The 20222-nt window shown below is 37.4% G+C and overlaps 1 protein-coding gene across 20 annotated transcripts in view; it reads left to right on the top strand.

The window, feature by feature from the left end:
• Positions 1 to 20222, top strand: part of Trip12 (thyroid hormone receptor interactor 12) — a 114471-nt gene that overhangs the window by 14558 nt on the left and 79691 nt on the right. For 19 of the 20 annotated variants that reach the window (XM_021173487.2, XM_021173845.2, XM_021174162.2 and 16 more), the window contains one exon: positions 6932 to 7078. In XM_021173487.2, coding sequence (XP_021029146.1) covers positions 6981 to 7078 — 98 coding nt within the window. In that variant the 5' untranslated portion in view covers positions 6932 to 6980. Of the gene's footprint in view, positions 1 to 6931; positions 7079 to 20222 lie in introns of those variants that run through there. The other variant, XM_029476412.1, reaches the window with a different exon arrangement.

Below are 20222 nucleotides of genomic sequence, written 5' to 3'. Positions count from 1 at the left end.
CTGGCACTCACTTTGTAGACCAGGCTGGCCTCGAACTCAGAAATCCGCCTGCCTCTGTCTCCCGGGTGCTGGGATTAAAGGCGTGCGCCACCATGCCCGCCTTAGTTAGTTTCTTACAGGTGATTATTTAACATGTTAATTGAAAAGCAAGATTAGATGGTAAATGGAGAGACTGATACTTTGGGAGATGGAGGAAGAAAACAGATTGGGGCCAAACCTGGGCTAGTGAGACTGTCTCAAAGTCTGAGGCTGGTGGTACATAATTCTATGCTTCTGTACTTGTGTATAGAGTTTCTGAGGTCCTTCTTTAATACAATTTCTTCCTTAATTTAATTACTTCTTACAAGTACATGTCAGTTGGCTTATAGTAGTACCTTTTGATACTCAAGAAAGGTTTGGCATTGATACTTGAGGAAAGGTTTGGCATATGATCTATTTATTGATCCAATTTATTTAAAATAGATGTATTCAGAGCTACACAGAGAAACCCTGTCTCGAACCCCCCCCCCAAAAAAAAGATAGATGTATCAGGTAAATAACGACAAAAGAACACAGAAGATTTACTGCTGATGCAGTGTAATACTTTGGAACACAGAAGCAATTTCAGAGAGTAGAATACCACTTCTAAAAATTGGTTTATTTAGGCCGGCCGTGGTGGCGCACGCCTTTAATCCCAGCACTCGGGAGGCAGAGGCAGGTGGATTTTTGAGTTCGAGGCCAGCCTGGTCTACAGAGTGAGTTCCAGGACAGCCGGGGCTATACAGAGAAACCCTGTCTCGAAAAAACCAACCCCCCCCCAAAAAAAATGGTTTATTTTGTATTTGTGTGTGTGTTGGGGTGGGAGGGGGTCAGGCAAGGGTGGATTCTCACCTCCATGTGATTCCTAGGCATTGAACTTAGATGGTCAGCCTTGGCAATAATTGTTTTTTATTTTTTTATTTTCCTCCCACTGAACCATCTTTGCAGGGGCTCTAAAATACCATTTAAAAACATTATCATTAAGACTTAATTCATATGCCATATAGGTTATCCATGTAAGAGTATAGTATTTTCTTATAGTTTTAAATTGTATTACCATATCATCACTTTCTAATTTTTAACATTTTTTGGAGTGGGTGTCTCACTCTGTAGACCTCAGGGATTTGCCTGCCCTGCTTCTCTAGTACTGAGATTAAAGGCCACTATCTAATTTAAAATGTTATTTTACTTATTCAAACAAATCTGTACTTGCACTTAATTATAAAAATGACAGTTCTGTTGTGATAGTTCAGGATGCCTGAGTTTGGAGGTGGCCTGTACTGTTACGGTAGATGGGGATGGTGTGTGGGTGGGGCCTAGGGATGAAGCTCTGGTGGTTGAAGGGGTGGTTACTCACACCTGTAATTCCTACACTGACTAGGCAGAAACAAGATAGCTAAAACTTCAGGGCTATCCTAGGCTACAGTGTGAGATGGTGTCATGGAGTGAAGAGATCAACCTTCCAGTCTTTAAGTACAGATATTTAGAATGAGCTTTTTATTTATTATTTCATCTATATACTTAATCATCTGGGATTGTTAGGGAGGGTTAGCTAATAAGTAAGAAGCATGTTATAACTTGTACGCTACGGCTTGATACAGTTTTATCAAGTCAAAGTGTATAGGATATTATAGTCTTTGTTCTTGGAAGCAGTGCTGAGCTTAAGGATGAGTAAGGTTTATGAGAGTATATCTGCCTTGCTATGGAAGCACAAAAAAAAAGGCTTAAAAATGGGGTGGGGGTGGGGGAAGGGATAAGTTTGCTAGAGTTATTTGCCAAGTGTGGTGGTATCTGTGTTTAGTGAAAATTGGAGCATGGCAATTAACTGAAACCAGTATTTCAGATACTCTTACCTATATCTTTTCTGTGTCTATTTCTACTTTCCCTAAAGATATTTTTCTTTATGTGAAAGTGCCATTGTAACATAAAGCTTGTAACCTTATAGCCTTGGGGAAAAACTTTGGTTAATCCATTGCACATTATTTGCTCGATTCTGAACCCTGATTTTGAGTATTGTCATATGGTATGTGAAAAATGTAAGGTTATTATTTTTTTTTTTGTAAATAAAACTTTGAGAGTTATTTGTTTCCCTTTTGTTTGTGCTTGCTTTTCTTATTACTTGTAGGCAAGAGTGTTTTAAAACCTACTCTGGATTTCTTCTTTTGTTTTTCTCTCTGTGGCCCTAGCTTTTCTAGAATTCTCTGTAGAGCAGACTGGCTTCCTAAGAGATCCTTTAGCTTCTGCTTCCTGAGTGCTTGGATTAAAGTGTGCTTTGCCCCCCACAGGCTTTGTTATTTCTTAAAAGTTAGGATACTAGGAATCCACCTCCTTCTTTCTTGTACCTGCTGTAAGGTGCTCTTCCATTCTTGAGAGAGAGGGAGAAGGGGATGGGAGAGAGTGAGATGGGGGAGAGGGAGAGAGAGGGACAGACACACACATGGAGGGGTCAGATTATGTGCATGTGTGTGCATAAGCATATGCATATGCATGTTTTGTCCTGGGTTGTGGTGCTTCTATGTTATCTCCCTTGACAGCCCAACACAAAGGTGTTAAAAATTTAAGACTTGGGCTGGAGTGGTTAAGAGCACCAACTGTTCTTCCAGAGGTCCTGAGTTCAATTCCTAGCAACCACATTGGTGGGTCACAACCACCTGTAATGGGATCCCAATGCCCTCTTCTGGTGTGTCTGAAGACAGCTAGCAACCACATTGGTGGGTCACAACCACCTGTAATGGGATCCAATGCCCTCTTCTGGTGTGTCTGAAGACAGCTACAGTATACTCATATACATAAAATATTTAAAAAAATTTTAAAAAAGACTGGCTTTGACAGTTCAGTTAAGACCTAACTTAAAGCTGGAGAATGAATGCATTTAGTGGTAGAGTCCTTACTTGCACTTTCTTGTGACCCTGGCTTCAATACCTAGGATTTGAAACAAAATCTTTTATGGTTATGTATCTAAGTTATTAATAATCTTTTCTCTTTTGAGAAAGAGTTTTCACTGCAGTTCTCTCTGTCCTGGAACTCACTTTGTACTGGTCTAGAATGCAGAGATCCAACTTTCCTCTACCTCCTGAATGCTGCTCCTTGCTTTGTTTATAAATTTTTAAGTAATTTCTTTACTATTGTGAAAGTGTACTCAGATAGTCCCCACCCTTTTGGGATAAGGCCTCACTTAGTACTCCAGGTTGGTATAAATGGCATTTTTTCCTGCCTCAGACTTACATGCAGGGGTTTCAGGTGTGTCCCTGGCAACTAATGCCTCATCTTATTACTATTACTATTTTTTAAAACCTTTTAAAAAGAAATTAACACGTTGCTTCTTGACAATTTTACTTTATATTCCTCATTCTAGCTTCAAAATTCCAGATCTTTAGGCATGTACTTTATGTTGTTAGTTTTTGTTTTGTGTTTTAAGACAGGGTTTCTCTGTGTAGCCCCAGCTGTCCTAGAACTTGCTCTGTAGACCAGGCTCACCTGGGACACAGAGATCCACCTGTGTCTTTCTGAGTGCTGAGATTAAAGATGTGTGCCACCACCCATCCCCTGGGACACTTACTGGATCTTACAGAGAGGACCAGGGTTCAACTTTTAGAGCCCACATTGTGACTCCTAACTCCAGTTCCAGAATGGGGTGGCGGGAGTGGTGGAGGTTTCAACATCCTTTGTGGGTGCATATACACACACACAGGCAAAACAATCATACATATAAAATTGTGAAATCTTAAATTTTAATTTCAGGAAATTTAGTTTATAGATTAAAGAAGTTTTCTAAGTAGTCTGTCCCTTACAGACATGCAGTCCTGTAAGCTACTCTGATTGATGTTAGTACATTATTTTCCAGATCATTTGTTTTCATTAGGAGTAGTTTTTATTCTGTAGTATTGGAATAATGTATAATGGTATATATCTGCTCTTATATCAACATATTGCACCTTTTACTGACTTTGGTATTAAAAAAAAAGCTGTGATGTATTATTTTTGCAAGTAATTTTGCCTTACTATCTAACATTTGCATATTTTCCATTTTCTGTCAGTATACTTATTAGATTTGTCTTGGAACATTTAGAAAGCTTATCTCATAACTAGACTTTTTTTTAAGCATGGTTTCTTTCTGGTTTATTGACTTTCTTGGAATTTACTATTTTTAATAGAGACTAACCTAGTCTTTGTCTACTTGTATAAACTAAAATACCCAGAGTAAAAACGTCTGTATGTTTCTATTTGTTTAGATCAGGGTTTGCTGTGTAACCTAGGTGAACTTGAAACTTAGTAGATCTGACTGGCCTCAGACATCTGCTTCTTCTACCAGAGTATTGGGATTAGAGGCATGAGTTACTATTCTGGCCAGTGTGTACTTTTTGCTTTTTATAGAAAATTCAAAAAGTGAGTTACCAACTTTTAAAAAAACATTTTAATTTTATGTGTTTGACTGCATATACATATGTCTATCATTTGTATGCCTCAGGAAGCCAGAGGTTGACATTGGGAATCTTTTTTTTTTTTTTTAAATATTTTTATTTATGTATATAAGTACATCATTGCTGTCTTCAGACACACTAGAAGAGGGCATCAGATCTCCATTACAGATGGTTGTGAGCCACCATGTGGTTGCTGGGAATTGAACTCAGGACCTCTGGAAGAGAAGCCATCACTCATAATCACCGAGCCCAGCCCCGACGAGAATCTTCATTTATGTACCAGAGTCTTTCATTGAATCTGGAGTTCACCAATTCCGATAGTCTGATTGGTCAACAGACGCCAGGGAACTCCTGTGTCCATTTCTCCAGTTTATAGATTTCATATATCTATGCCCCACCCAGCTTTTTTTAAACCTTCTTACGAACAGCTACTCTCACTTGGCTTAGGATTCTGTAGTTACAAAACTCAATTTTTGTATTTTTTATTTTATTTTATTCTATTTTTTGTAAGATTGACTTATTCTTTATGTGTATGGTTGTTTTACTTGAATGTATGTGAGTGCACTTCATACATGCCTAGTGCCAGTGGAAATCAGAAGAGGGTGCCAGACCTTGTGGAATTGGAGTTACAGAAGGCTATACGCAACCATGTGGGTGCTGGGAGCTGAACCTGGGTCAAATGCCCTTGCCAGTAGAAATATTTTATTACCCCTAGTCTGTCATTTTAATGGAGAAATTCAGATGGAGATTAGATACCTTGTTTTGGTGTTTGTACTGTTTGTTTATTGACTTGTAGAGTTTGAGTCCAGTAGGCTGATAAAATAGTAAGCTTGTTATTAATTAGTAAGGACTCCTTGGAATTTATTTCTTGACACTTTTTAGTCTTTTACTTTGAGAGAATGCTTAAAGGTTATGTATATATTGGCCTGTTTTTTTGTTTTTGTTTTTTTTTTTTGAGACAGGGTTTCTCTGTGTAGCCCTGGCTGTCCTGGAACGCCCTCTGTAGACCAGGCTGGCCTGGAACTCAAATTCTCCTGCCTCTGCCTCCCGAGTGCTGGGATTAAAGGTGTGCGCCACCTCTGCCTGGCTATGTATTGGCTTTTTAAAGGCAGGCTCATTTCATTCTTTCTTAAGTTGTATCACAAGGGAGGTGGCCTTTTATTTTATTTTGGAGCTGTTGCGTTTGTACTGTCCTTTATGTGTTACCTTAGTTCTCTTTATAAGATTTTATTTTCTGTTTGATGTCTGTAGTGCATCTCAAACAAAACAAACAAAAACAAAACCAAAAACCAAAATGGAGGTGAGGATATGGCTCAGTTGGTTAAGTGCTTGCTAACTATGCACAAAGGCCTTACTTCAACCCCAAGTACCACTTTAACTGTGCTTAGTAGTGTAATTCCAATACTTGGCTGTTTTCTAGCACTTACAGAAAGGAGGGTGTGCTTCATGTAACAATGATTTGAATGAGACCCTGTCTCAAAAAGAAGAAAGAAAACAGAAGGGGAAGATGTGAGACAAAGAAGATACACACTAAATGTCAATTGAATAATGAAAACTTCCTGTAGACATATTCTCTCTTGCCCCCCCTTCTTTTTAATGTTTACTATAAAAATAATTTAGCTCTCAGTTTTGAAAGCTTCCTCAAATAGATGGTAATAGTTTCGTGAATTAATGTAATTGAACTGGTGTTGGGGGCTGCTGAACATTGTTGGAATCACTGGACAGTTATAAACTGACAGACACTTGCTGGGTGCTGAATTTGGGTCCATGGGAAGAGTAGTAAATGGTTTTAACCCCTAAACCATGCTTCCAGCCCAAATAGTGGCTTGTTTTGTAAAACATTTTCTGAGAATCAGCCTTTTTATAGTTTAGCCTTTGTATACCATAATTACAAATTTGCAAACTTGATCTCATAGCATGAAGATCTGATATTACCCAAGGACATCTGGGACCATTACTTTTACTGTAATGAAATGAACTGCTTTTGTATTGCTCTTAAGATACTGCCCTTTTAGTTTGTTACTGTTATAGCAGCATCATAAATTAGGTATGGCATGTTACTTTGAAAGTTCATCTATTATTTGTGTGTGCCCATGTTGTCCATATTCATGAAAGTCAGGGCAACTGACCAGTTCTCTTCTTCCGTTATGGTGAGTTCCAGGGATCAGACTCAGACTTGGCAGCAAGTACCTTGGCCTGGTGAGCCATTTTGCTGCCCCTGAAGGTTTTATTCATTATGTATGCTTGTACCTAAGAAGGCATTGGATCTACTGAGCTGGAGTTACAGGTGATTGTGAGCTGCCTAATGTGGGTATCAGAAATAAAACTCAGGTCCTTTAGATGAACCACTAAGCCATTCCTCTAACCCCAAATTCTAACATCCACAGTCCAGTTACATCGTATAATAAGGCAATACACCTTGCTACTCCATACTTGTTTTCAGTTTTAGCTTGTGTATCTAATTAGACTTTCTCTCTCCTCTTTTCTTTCAGTGAATGGTAGTGTCTAGAAAGGGTATGTCCCTTCAAGAGAGAGGTGCCAATGTCCAACCGGCCTAATAACAATCCAGGGGGGTCACTGCGACGTTCACAGAGGAACACTGCCGGGGCCCAACCACAAGACGACTCAATAGGAGGAAGGTATGTATGTATGTATGTATTTCATGGTAATCTGAAAAGGAGTTGGGAAACAAAACAAACCTCCTAATTATGAGGATCAAGACATTTTACATGGTCACTTTCCTAATTTCTGAACAAAGTAGCTCAAAATTGGAGTTTAAAGTGATTTTTAAATTTTTTTCTGAAATAGTAGACCCCACTAAAATTAGTTCCCAATCAATGACATTAAGCCCTAATTTAAGGTTGTTAGTTTATAGGTATATCATGTTTTGTTTGTTCTTTGTATTTGCTTAGTACATTTTGTAACATGTCTTTCAACCATTTGGGATCCTTTTTGTTGTTGTTGTTGATTTTTCGAGACAGGGTTTCTCTGTATAGCCTTTGCTCTCCTGGAACTCACTCTGTAGACCAGGCTAGCCTTGAACTCAGAAATCTGCCTGCCTCTGCCTCCTGAGTGCTGGGATTAAAGGCGTGCACCACCACGCCCAGTGGCGATCCTTAAATATGCCTCCACTTTGTGATTTTATTGAGAGACCATTTCATTTATTTTAAGCTCTTAGGTTTTGACTCTCAGTCTGATGGTGGTGGTATGAGGATTAGCTAGTTGTACCTGTATCCATTATGAGGGTGTGAGATGCTTTTTAGCTCTCTCAGTTTTGGTTTGCTGTTGATCTTTTTAATTGAAATTGTTTTATATAAGTCTTTTAAAATTATGGGTTTGAACTAGTGATGGACTGTCAGTGTTTATAAAGTACTCAGAACTAGTCAAGCATAGTTTTCTAATCTAGTGATACCAGTGATTAGCTTGAAATGGGTCAGTGAATTCTAGTTATTTTAGAGTGATTATCTAAATTAACATTTTAGGGCAGTCATATATATTGGTAAATTATTAAAAAGAAATTGGAAAGTTAAATGTAAATAATGAATACTTTGTCATGTTCACTGTAACTACCCATGAGTTATGAGTAAGGTCTTTGAACTAGGATAACTGTGAGTTATGCCTCTGCCATAGAATTTGCAATCCTTTGGATTAAGGTTGCAGGGAGCATTAATTCCTTAGTCCTTAGGTGGGTCTGTCTGTTTCTTAAGAGTTGCTTATAATCTTAAGTATTGTAATGTGCATACTTAGTAGAGTTCTTAATGTTTCTACATTCAGTTTATAAAACACATACTTACTTTTATGCTCATGGTTTAAAAATAGCACTAAATTAATTTGAATAACATTACTTTTTGAAAATTTAATCCTAGCTCTGATCTTGTGTCACTTCATTCACTATTTCGTGTGTGTGTGTGTGTGTGTGTGTGTGTGTGTGTGTTGGTGGTGTTTCGAGGTAAGGTTTTTTTTTTTTTTTTTTTTGTATGTAGCCCTGGCTATCTTGGAACTTACTTTGTAGACCAAGGTGGCTTTGAACTCTTGCCTTTGCCTCATGAGTGCTAGGATTAAAGATATGGACCACTGCTACCCAGCTCATTTCATATATTGTTAAAAATGGAAAATAGTTAAGTCTTCAGCATTCAACAACACTGAAATTTAGGTAGTAACAGAATATATAGGTCCCCATACCCAGTTTTGAGATATGGATAAGTATAATTATGATCAGAACAGGGAATACACGAAAGTAAAAGAAAAATATATTAACTCCACAATCTACTTAATATTTCTATTGACCTTGGCATATATTCAAGTCTTTAAGTTTGTAAGTACAAGTGTTTATATTTATGCCAGTTAAATCTTTTGAACAAGTGTATATACACTTTTAGGAGGTTATGAGTGAGACAAGGTCTATCTACACAGCCCACATTTTTGGTACATGAACTGTCAACATTTTGAGCCATGCAAGAGCATTGCTTCTAATATCCATAGCAATATTTTGTCCATGTGTTTGATACATCAGTGTTCTATGAAATTTAAGTAGTTTCTTACAGTAACATATTTATAAATGAGTTGGTTTGGACATGGTCTCTTTCCTGTATTCTCAGTACGCAGGGAAAACCTTCAAATTTGATCCATTCCTGGTTTTCACAGCATTTAGGACTAGCCTGGGCTGTGTAGATAGACTTTGTCTCACTCATAACCTCCTAAAAGTTAGAAACAAACAGAAGTCATCAATTCTTGTCATTAGAGTTGTTGATTTAAGCAACTTTATGAAGATGTAATAATTGGATTGTTGAATGGCAAATTTTTAAATATTAAGAAAATAGTTTATTGTGTATGTACATGGTCTGTGTGTGTGTGTGTGTGTGTGTGTGTAGATGAGAGGTCAGCTTTGTGAAATCACTTCTCTCCTTCCATCTTTATGTGTATTACCGAAAGCAAATTTGGATGGGCAGACTTGTGTATATCAAGTACTTTTACCTAACACACAATCTTCCTTCCCTTCTATGTTTTTAAGCCAATCCTTTTATTTATTTTACTTAGTTAATTCTTATTCTGTTTAAATTCAGTGATTATGTATGTGTCTACATAAGTTTATGTAGTTTATGTTTAAGTAGCTGCCCATGGAGTTTAGAAGGAGGATGTTAGATTTATAGGTAGTTGTAAATCTTGTGATGTGCACGGTTGGAAATGGTTGGTTGGTTGATCTTTGTTCTGGGGACCCCTCCTCCCCCCAAGAGCAGCAAATGCTTTTAATTTTCCAACCCTCAGGTAATGTTATCATGTGCTCCCCTTTGAAGAAGAATAATAAAAATTTTAAATGTTTGAAAATAATGTCAAGAAACGTTTAAAGAGTCTTGTAGCTTTGTCTTCAATTCCGTTATCTTTCTTTTCTCAATATTTTTTTCTCTTATTCTTTTTTCTTTTTCTTTTTTTTTTTTTTTTTTTTTTTTTTTTTTTTTNTTTCGAGACAGGGTTTCCCTGTGTAGCCCTGGCTGTCCTGGAACTCACTTTGTAGACCAGGCTGGCCTCGAACTCAGAAATCCGCCTGCCTCGCCTCCCGAGTGCTGGGATTAAAGGCGTGCGCCACCACGCCCGGCTCTTTTTTCTTTTTAAATAATTATTTTTAATTTATGTGCATTGCTGTTTTGCCTGCTTGGAGTTATAGACAGTTGTGAGCGGATTCTGGGGATTGAACCCAGGTCCTCTGGAAGAGCACTTAACTGCTGAGCCATTTGTCCAGTCCCCACAATTTTCTTTAAAACTTAATTTTTAAGTTTTAAAGTTTTTTTCTATGTTTTTATGGATGTGTGGCTGTGTACCACATGTATGCTTGATGCCCATGGAGGCCTGAATAAGGTGTCAGGTACCTTACAGATGGTTGTGAGCTACTATGTGGGTGCTGGGTGTCATCAAAAGTAGGTCTTCTGGAAGCACAGCGGGTTTTTTTTTTTTTTCCTACTTCTTCTTCTTCCAAGCCATTTTTCCAGCTGGTTTACAACCTTTAGCATTTCTTTTAAAAAGTTTCTTGGGAAGTTTTGTTCCAGAACATACTCATAGTCTTGGGGTTGGATCCTAGTACTCTTTGAACTGGATAAAGTACACATCTTATAATCCTAGTATTTCAGGATCATCTTCTGTCACATAACTAGTTCATAACATTCTATTCCCAAAGAAAAATTACTTCAGAGAAGTAATATACAAAAGAGGTCCTATTTATTTATCTAAGCTTAGCATCTTGTTATCATGTTCTTTCTTTTTTTCTTTTCTTTTTCTTTTTTTTTTTTTTTACAGTTTTTATTGGTTATTTTAGTTATTTACCATTCAAATGTTAATCCCCTGCCCCAGTCCCCCCCCCTTTCTACCCCCTTGCTACCCCACCCACCCACCCATTTCTGCCTCACTGCCTTAGCATGCTCCTATGCTGTGTCATTGAGGCTCCACAGGACCAAGGGGCTCCCCCTCCCATTGTTGCCAGATAGGGCAATATTCTGCTACATATACAGCTGGAGCCATGGGTTACTCCATGTGTACTCTTTGGTTGATTTAGTCCCTGGGAACTCAGGGGAGTCTGGTTGGTTGATATTGTTCTTCCTATGGGGTTGCAACCCCCCTTGGCTCCTTCATTCCTTCCCCTAACTACTCCTCCATTGGGGTCCATGTGCTCTTCATTGAAACATAACTGTGCACTGTAATAATGACTTAGTACTACTGAACAGGATTTATTTTCTAGTTTTTAGCATGTATAAATACACAATCACACATCTTTGTCAAAAGGAATTTATTTATTTAAAATACAGCTTTGTTGTGGCAACCCTCCCCCATCCTGAATCTTTTGAGGACAGTAGAATCTCAGCTGGGAAGAAATTGGACCGTTTTCATCAAATTCCAGACTATGTTATTATAGCATAATTATCTATTCTTGAGAATATTTCTCCAGTGTTTTTTGTGAAGAGGAAGATTGAGCTTAATTGGGACAGAATTATAGTTGTAGTTTAAAGATTATGTTTTTGCATATGTATGTGTATTTATGGAGAGCTGAAGCAGGTTGGGTCACTGGCAGGTACAATTCTTACAGGTAGTTGTGAACTGATAAAGTGGAACTCCATTTATGTCTTGTGATGTGCTCCTTTGCTTTTTGGGCTTTTTGTTTGCTTTGTATTTGTGTGTGTGTGTGTGTGTGTTTTATTTATTTGGTTTTTTTTTTTTCAGACAGAGTTTCTTTGTGTAGCCATGGCTGTCTTGGAACTTGCTCTGTAGGATAGGCAAGAGATCTTTCTGCCTCTGTTGCCCAGTACTGGGATTGTGAAGTGCAAGGAACAGTGGATATGTAAAAGGGTATTGTTAGAGATCTAATGAGTGAAATGATAATAATAAAGGAGTTGTTATAATATCACCATAGTGGTAAGTTTTATACATTTTTTTTCTCAGTTGAGACTTGTGGAAACTCTGGGCAGGTATGAAATCCTTGTGTAATAAATATATAAGGTAGGTCAATTTGATATAGCCACTTTCTGGTAGACTTGATTTTAGATTGCTTGATTTTTACAGTCAGTTGAATCATGTCAGCCTGTAGAGCCATCTTGATGTCAGTGATGAAAGGAGGATATATTGAGTACTTAAAATCAAAGGATATTCTCATTCAGCTTAGCATTTAACTAGTAGTTTTTTCTCCTAGTTTTTTGTTTGTTTTTCTGAGACAGAGAAACACAGTTTTTTTTTTTTTTTTTCCTACAGTTTTTTACCTTGGCTTTTCTGGAACTCTAACCAGGCTGCCTTCCAACTCACAGAGATCCACCTGTCTCTTGTCTCCCCAGTGCTTGGATTAAAGGTGTACCACCATTACATCCTACAGTGCACTGCTATTTACTAGAATTTTTATATTGTTTCAATTTGTTGTTTTCTTTCATATAGGATTAAGCTGCCACTTGCCTTCCAGTTAACCTGCCCTCCTCCCAAATCAAGAAATACCTCGTATCAAGCTGGCTATTTCATTATTTGATTTCTTACTTCTTTAACATGGCTTCTCTGGTTTAGTTCAGACTGGGTCCATTTTGAATCCCCTTGTGTTAGTTTCCTGAATCTTGGGATTATAGGCTCTGGTTAGTAACTGAATTTAACCTTTTCATTTTTTTTAAGGTTCATTTTTAGTGTGTGTGTGTGTTTTTTGCTAGCATGTATGTATGCATGCTGTATATTTGCCTCCCAGAGGCCAGAAGAGGATGATGATAGGAACCCCTGGAAGTATAATTACAATTGGCTGTGGTCCTCCATGTAGGTGCTTAGGAAATGAATCCTGGATACTTATTAAGAAAGAACTAGCAAATGTTCTTAATCGAGCTGTCACTTCAGACCCCAGACCCCTTTACCCTTTTGAAAGAATAATTCGCATTCATTCCTAAGAAAAGAAAATAGTGTCTTCTGTTTCCTTTTATTCTACATCTTTCATTGCTGTCTGTAATGAGCTAGACATCTTACTCCTATTATTTTTCTTTTCTCTTTCCTCTGAGTTTTTGGATGGTAGCTGATCTGTTCCTCTCTTTTCTGTTCTCTTTTTCTTCCTTAGGAAAAAACTTCCTTCCACTGCTTCTCTGTTGGCTTGCTCTCAGGGATACTTCTAGCATTTTCCACTTCTAGCACAGGTATTTGTAGGCTATCCCTTCCCTCTTGGCCATGCAGTATCATTTAAATTGTACAGTGTGCTTTCACCTGTTTTCTCAGTGGGCAAATGGTGGTATTTAATGAACCTATAGCAACTTTGCTTAAGATTGTGTCAGTGTTCTATTGTTTATACTGTAAATATATGTATGGAGACTACAAAATGGGGAGCTACAGAACATTAAGATCATTTTTGTTTCACCACTTCGATAATGATGGGATGTAGTTCTGTCCCACATTTTTATTACTTTCCTTTTTTTTTTTTTTTTAATATGAGAATTTTCATCATAAAATAGTATACTAGGAGTAGGAGGAATAGACTATTGTGACCAATTACTCTCACTGGGTATATACTTTTCCAGAATTCTGTAATATTTTTTCCACATGGGAATTGAAATGCCCATGTGATTTTTCTGAGATTTCAAATTTGCACAATTGGAGGAGATTCTAGTACCTTTTCCCACCTCCTGAAGGCTTGCTTGCTTGTTTGTTTATTCATTTATTTTTCTGTAAAAGAATATGTGCCTATTACTGCATTTGAGTGAGGTTCTTTTTTTATTTCTGAAAATGAATTTATAAATGCTAAGGTATGAATTTTTCATTAAAGTCTTAGATTTTTTTAACAAAAAGAATGGTTTAGTTTATAATTGTATACTTATCAAAATGTTAATAGAACATAATTTGAGATAGGGTTTCATGTATTTGAGATGTTCTTGGTATTTGATTATGCAGTGCTGAGGATTGGACCCTGGGCCTTGTGAATACTGGGAAAGCATTGTCAATTTAGCTAGAGCTTCATCACAAGCAGTGCAGAAAAAGATGCTTGTTGGCAAAAGTTAAGCCTTTTGATTGTTATGAAGGAAAGTCTTGCTATATATATATATATATATATATATGTATAGACAAGACTTTTATATATTTCTTTTTAGATGATCTTTGTCTTAATTTCAAAGATGCTTGTTAAATAATTGTAGCTCTTATGGAAGGTTATTAACTTACTGGCATTGACACTTTTTATTTTATTTTTTGTTTTGATGTACAGAAATCTTCAAAATTAAGTCCATTCTGATTCTCTTAAAAGAACAATAGCTTTTCTTCTGAGTTCTTTTGTTTTTATAATTTTCATATTTGACTAATATAATGTTTGAGTCTAATCTATCTTACTCTTATTCAGAAATTGGTCCTACAAAATTTTAATAATTACTTTATATTTGATATATTTATTCAGAACTGTAGGGTTTTTGTTTTTTTTGTTTTTTTTAAATTAACAATTTAAAGAGTTAAGGCTGACAGATTGGCTCAACAAGAAAAGGTGCTTTCTGCCACATCTGAACATTTTCTATTAACAATTTCTCATGGTGGAAGAGAATGTTCTCTGATCTCCATGTTTGCATTGTAGCATCCACATAACTGCTTATATACTCATTTATAAATACATGTACAGGCTTGAAGCAAAGATTCTGAAAAATCAGTGTAAATTATATGGAAAAAATAGGTTTAAATTTATTTTGCATTTTGTCTTAATTTTTTTAATAGAATAGAGTTTATTTAGGGCATGAGAAGGGGAGTTGAGAAGGGAGAGGAGCCAGAGAAAGAAAAGAGGCTGGCCGGGAACACATTGGTGAGGGCGGGGGGGAAAAGAAGGAGAGAAAGAGAAGGGTCGGAGAGCTTGATTTTTGTCTTTGAAATACAGTTTAGAATATAGCTGTTTATAACTGTGTATCCAGTATCCTGTACAGCTGTTTGTATCTTTTGTTAATTTAAATATTTGCCCTTTTTTATTGTTGACCACACACTGGACAGAATTTATAACTTTTCTTTCATGATTGGACAGATTATTGCCTTGGACGGAGATTTTATTTGTTTTGTAATATGTGTGTCTAGAACATTAGTACTTCATAGAATTGAAAAAATTTAAATTTAAATTAAAAAATGTGTGGTATTTGAAATTGAACTTAGGGTATTGGTACAGTCTACTAGGTAAGCACTGTTCCACTGATTGACATTCCTGGTCCCAAAGGGATAAGGGTAAGTCAAGATGAGCAGGCAGAGAAAAATAAGAATGTGCTTAAAGTTTTGATGTTGCAACATGAAACAATTTACTGTTATTAAGAAAAGTAACTTTCATTGTAATGTACATGTTGTCTCAAAGGGATGGTTAATCTTCATTGCCAGTTCGCTAGATTAGAGTCATCTAGGAGATGTTGTGGCAAGGCACACCTTTCACTGAGGAAAAATCTCCTGCAAACCCCAAAGCGGGTAGCACCATCTTGTATGCTGGGGACCTCAGACAATAAAAGTGAAGTGGGAGGAAGCTAGTCCAGTGCTGTCATTGTCTTTCTCTACTTTTTGTCTTGAGTATCACGATTCTGTGGTATATGCCTGCTCATGTCTAGTTGGCCAAGTGACCATGGACTCTGTAATACTAAGCCAGAATAAATTCTTCCTTGTTTATGGGTTTCTTTCAGTTACTTGATCACAAGTATTCCATTTTTGCATATTTTGTTTTCTTGTATATCTTTAGACCAGTGAAATGGACTTTTAATTTGCTTACCTGGCTTTTAAAAATATATTACACAAAAAGTTACAGTCCTATTCCTTAATAGTTGGCTTGGAGAGGAATGAGGTAATCTTTCTCAAATACTTTGCAAGTTAGCATTTGCACAGTAGATAATTGATACACTCAGGAGGAAATCTAGGCTTTTGCACACTCTTAAGTCTTACAACTTTATAAATACTAAGAAGAGTTTATAGGCGGTATTGATCTAATTTTCATAAAATAAGCACATTAGCATAGCTTTGTATGTGGCTTTTTAAAAAAAGGATATGGCACTATAGTATGTCTTGTTATTTTTTACTAGGTATATGAGAAGCATGAGCATGCTTTGCATATCTATATCTGCCAATACAATTGCTTCCTTTAAATGTCACTATACTTTTCCATTATAATAATCATCCCTTTAAAAAATACATCTATTTATCTGTGTGTCTTATATGCATGCATGTTAGAGATATATCAGAGGAAAACTTTCTGAAGTTGGTTCTCCTTTCCACTATGTGAGTCCTGAATCTTAGAACTAGATTGTCATATTTTGTGGCAGGTGACTTTACTCGAGCCATCTTGCAGGCCCCAGATTTCCATTTTAATGTAGTCTATTCTCTCTGCCAATGTTAGCAATCCTGCAGAAATCTCAGAGCACATTGAATTTCTCCTAACACATTTATTACAATAACATTTTGGGATCCCCAGGATCTGCAGGCAAACTCAATAATCTATCGGCCTTTTTGACTTGTTCATCTGTCATTATGTTCCTTATACTCTCAACCATGTTGTCCTAAGACAGTAACTCACTGTTATGATACATTCACTTATTTTCCTGTATCCTTTTGTAGGCTTAACATTATTTTCAAGTAGACCAGGTCTTCTTTGCTTTAGAGTTTTTAAAAGCATTATACCACTAGGTTTGGTATCATATGCTTGTAATTCATATACTTAAGAAAGAGAAGACAAGGAGGATTATGGGTTACAGACCTGCCTGGGCTTTGTAGGAGGCTACTTGAAAAACTAGCTGGGTGATGGTGGTGCAAATCTTTATCCCAGCAGGTGGGTTTTCTGTGAGTTCAAGGACAACCCGGACTTTGGAGTTTTGAAAGAGAAAAGAATACACTCTCTTTACAGAAGATAAATGGAATAACTATGGTGGTTTTATCAAACATCTCCTAGTCACTGCAGCCCTTCTGTTCAATGTTTCCCATTCATCTTGAATGGTTGTTTCTTCTGTTAACTAGATTTCTTCTATTCCATTGCCTAGCCTTTAAGAGAAAGCACAAGACTTTTGTTGGCATTCCTGTTCAGATGGGAAGGTGTCCTGAGGACTCGGATTCCCAGGAACCACACAACTCTGGGGGAAGAAGGTATTGGGTGTTCTGCAACACAGGAGCTCAGGAACCACTCAGCTCTTAGAGGAAGTCTCTGCTGAGAGGAAGCCTCTTCAGGTGTTGCAGCTCCTCAGCTAAGCAGAGGAATTTAGGAGCCTTAGCCCCACTCTACTTTTGCTATTTCTGATGAGAGAATCATACCAGGCAGCAAATCCCATGAAAGAGGTTTATTAGAGGGTCCATGGAAAGGATGGACAAGCCAGAGATGGCTGCGCTCTCCTCTAGGGAGCAGACAGTAGGGAATTGGACAAAGGGCAGGGTTTATATAGGGTTTCTTGGTATGGCAGAGCTTTCTAGTGCAGAGATTTCCAGGATGAGGATTGGTGACTTTTCAAGTCCTGAGCTTTGGGGTTTTCATGTTCAGGAATTGGTGGCTTTTGTTCAGACTTTCCACCTTATACTCTGGAGAGGATCTTATAAGAGGCTAGAGATTACCTTTGTTACCTTTACAGAGGCTGGACATATAATAGGGAGGTCTAGGGGAGGGACCTGGCTGCTGGAGCTTGTGGGCCAGAGGATTGGCCAGTTTAAGGCTTTGAGTGTTTACAAAGTTTTCAAAGGGAGTTCACTTCCACTTGAGTGAATAGCCCACAACTTTATGTTCACATGGGCAGGCACATGAACTAAATTGTCAAAAACTTTTTTGTTGTTGTTGTTTTGGTGGCAAAAGTATTAATAGTGTGAAAAGTGATTGTAAAGTTAACCATTTGTCATATTGACAGCTTCATGCATGAAAATGGGCTGACAGAAAATCAGAGTTTAGACCACATGGATCTTCACAAGTTCCATTTCTGCGGGGCTCTTTATTGCGAGCAATAGTGACTTTTTGCTTTCCTTCATTCTTTTTTTTTCTACATGTGAAATATAACCTATCAGTTTAGTATGGTCTCTTGAGTCTCCTTAGCAGTGCCTTCTAAATCCCCCCAGCCCCTCACCTCCCCATTACCCCCCTCCCTTCTGCCACCTGTGTGTGTGTGTGTGTGTCTGTCTCTGAGGGTAATCATTGAAGGCAGAAGAGGGTATCAGATCTTGGAAATACCTGTGGTTGAGATGGGTGGAAGTTGGGAAGGAAGGAACCTTTGGATCACTGAGTGTGTGTGTGTGTGTGTGTGTGTGTGTGTGTCTGTCTGTGTCTGTCTGACTGTCTTTGTCTCTCTCTTTCTCTCTCAGTTTGATTTTTTTTCTGTTACATTGAAGCTAGAACTTCATTTTATTTGAGAGAGGGAAATTTTATGAGAACATTTCTGAGCTTTCTTTTTAAACAGGGTTTTTATTGTAGCCTATATGGATCTAAAGTTGCTGTGTGCTGAAGATGACCATGAATACTTCTGCTCTACTTGTTCCTTCCTTGAGCAACTTATTTGAAAAGTTCTAAATTTTATTACTGGACAAACACCCCAATTTAGACACAAGCAAGTCTCCCCGTTAAAAATATTGAAATTCATCTGGTAGGATTAATCGATGACCACAACTCTATAAATGCTTAGACTTGCCATTGTGTGAATCCTTACAGACCCAGCTTAATTCTCCAGTGTCTTCTCTTAGAGTCATACCTGATTTTGTTACCAGTTTTCATTCCACTGAGGAATAGGACAATTCCCCCCACCCCCCTTGGCCCATATAGCTTGACTCAAAGTCTTAAGAGAAGGAAGACATGGCAGGAGGCCAAATCAGGTGTAGTGTGCACGGTGGTTGTGGAAAGAAGAGCATGAGCAATTATACCAGCATTGGCCGAATAAGTTGTAGTTAGTAGATTTAGTCAGTAGTAGAAAATATAACTGTTAAAATTAGTTAACTTAGCCTGGAGTTTTATATGAGTTTCCACTTTCAACACTGAATTGATAGTAGTGAGAAGACTAATCTATTTTGTCTTGGGGCTAAGAAACAAGATTTACAATGGTTGCCTTGCCAGAAAGAGGCCACAGTTCTTTAGTTGGAAATTGCAAATATTTAACTCTGTAGACCAGGCACTCGGAGAATGGGGAGACAACCAGGATACATTTCTTGTTTTTCTTTTTTCTTTTTTTTTCTACCCATTTTTCTTTCTTTTTTTTTTTTTTTTTAAGATTTATTTATTGATTATATATAAGTACACTGTAGCTGTCTTCAGACATTCCAGAAGAGGGAGTCAGATCTCGTTTCGGATGGTTGTGAGCCACCATGTGGTTGCTGGGATTTGAACTCCGGACCTTTGGAAGAGCAGTCGGGTGCTCTTACCCACTGAGCCATCTCACCAGCCCTCTACCCATTTTTCAAGACAAGTTTTCTTTCTGTGACAGTCCTCATTGTCTTGGAACTCTGTACACTAGGATGGCTTTGAATTTATTGAGATCTCTTGACTCTGACTCTCAAGTGCTGGGATTAAATGTGTGTGCCATCATACCCAGCCATTTCTCATTTCTTCTTCTTTTTTTTTTAATTAGGTATTTTTTCTCATTCTTTTATAATGTATTTATTTTTATTTTATGTACATTGGTGTTTGAGGTTGTCAGATTCTCTGGAACTGGAATTGCAGACAGTTGTGAGCTGCCATGTGGTTTCTGGGAACCACACCCCCATCAGCTCTCACTGAGTAGCCATAGCTGGTTTCTAAATCTGAGATCTACCTTATCTGCTTCTGAGTGCTGGGATTAAAGGCATGTGCCAGAATACCTGGTTCCTTTAAAATGTTAAAATGAATTATTTATATAAAATATTTACTTACACACTGCTTAAAAACACAAACATGTATTAGTATTTTGAAGAAATAAAAATACGAAGAAAGAAAACCACTGCCAAGTAACAATTAAGTAGATAAATGTTTGGGTATCGTTGTTATGTTTGTTTACTCATGTGTTGGCATCTGTGAGGAGTTTGTGGCAGTACAAAAGTAGATTTCAGTGCCTTAAGTAGGGTTGTAGTTGACAAATAAGATCTGTCACTTCATTTGCTTGTTTGAAAATATGTAGCATATAAAGCTGTAAAACAAATAGAGACTTAGAAAATGAGTATATTTTTCAGGTATCTCACTGGTACATTTACAGGGTGCTTTTTTTGTTCATTTATTTGTACTGTATACTGATCAGTGGGTGGTTCTTTGTTTCTTTTCTTTCTTTCTCTCTCTCCTTTCTCTTTCTCTTTCTCTTTCTCTTTCTCTTTCTCTTTCTCTTTCTCTTTCTCTTTCTCTTTCTCTTTCTCTTTCTCTTTCTCTTT

This window comes from Mus caroli, chromosome 1 (genome assembly GCF_900094665.2).
Source record: "Mus caroli chromosome 1, CAROLI_EIJ_v1.1, whole genome shotgun sequence".
Classification (NCBI taxonomy): Eukaryota; Metazoa; Chordata; class Mammalia; order Rodentia; family Muridae; genus Mus; species Mus caroli.
This window is presented reverse-complemented; position numbering and strand designations above follow the sequence as displayed.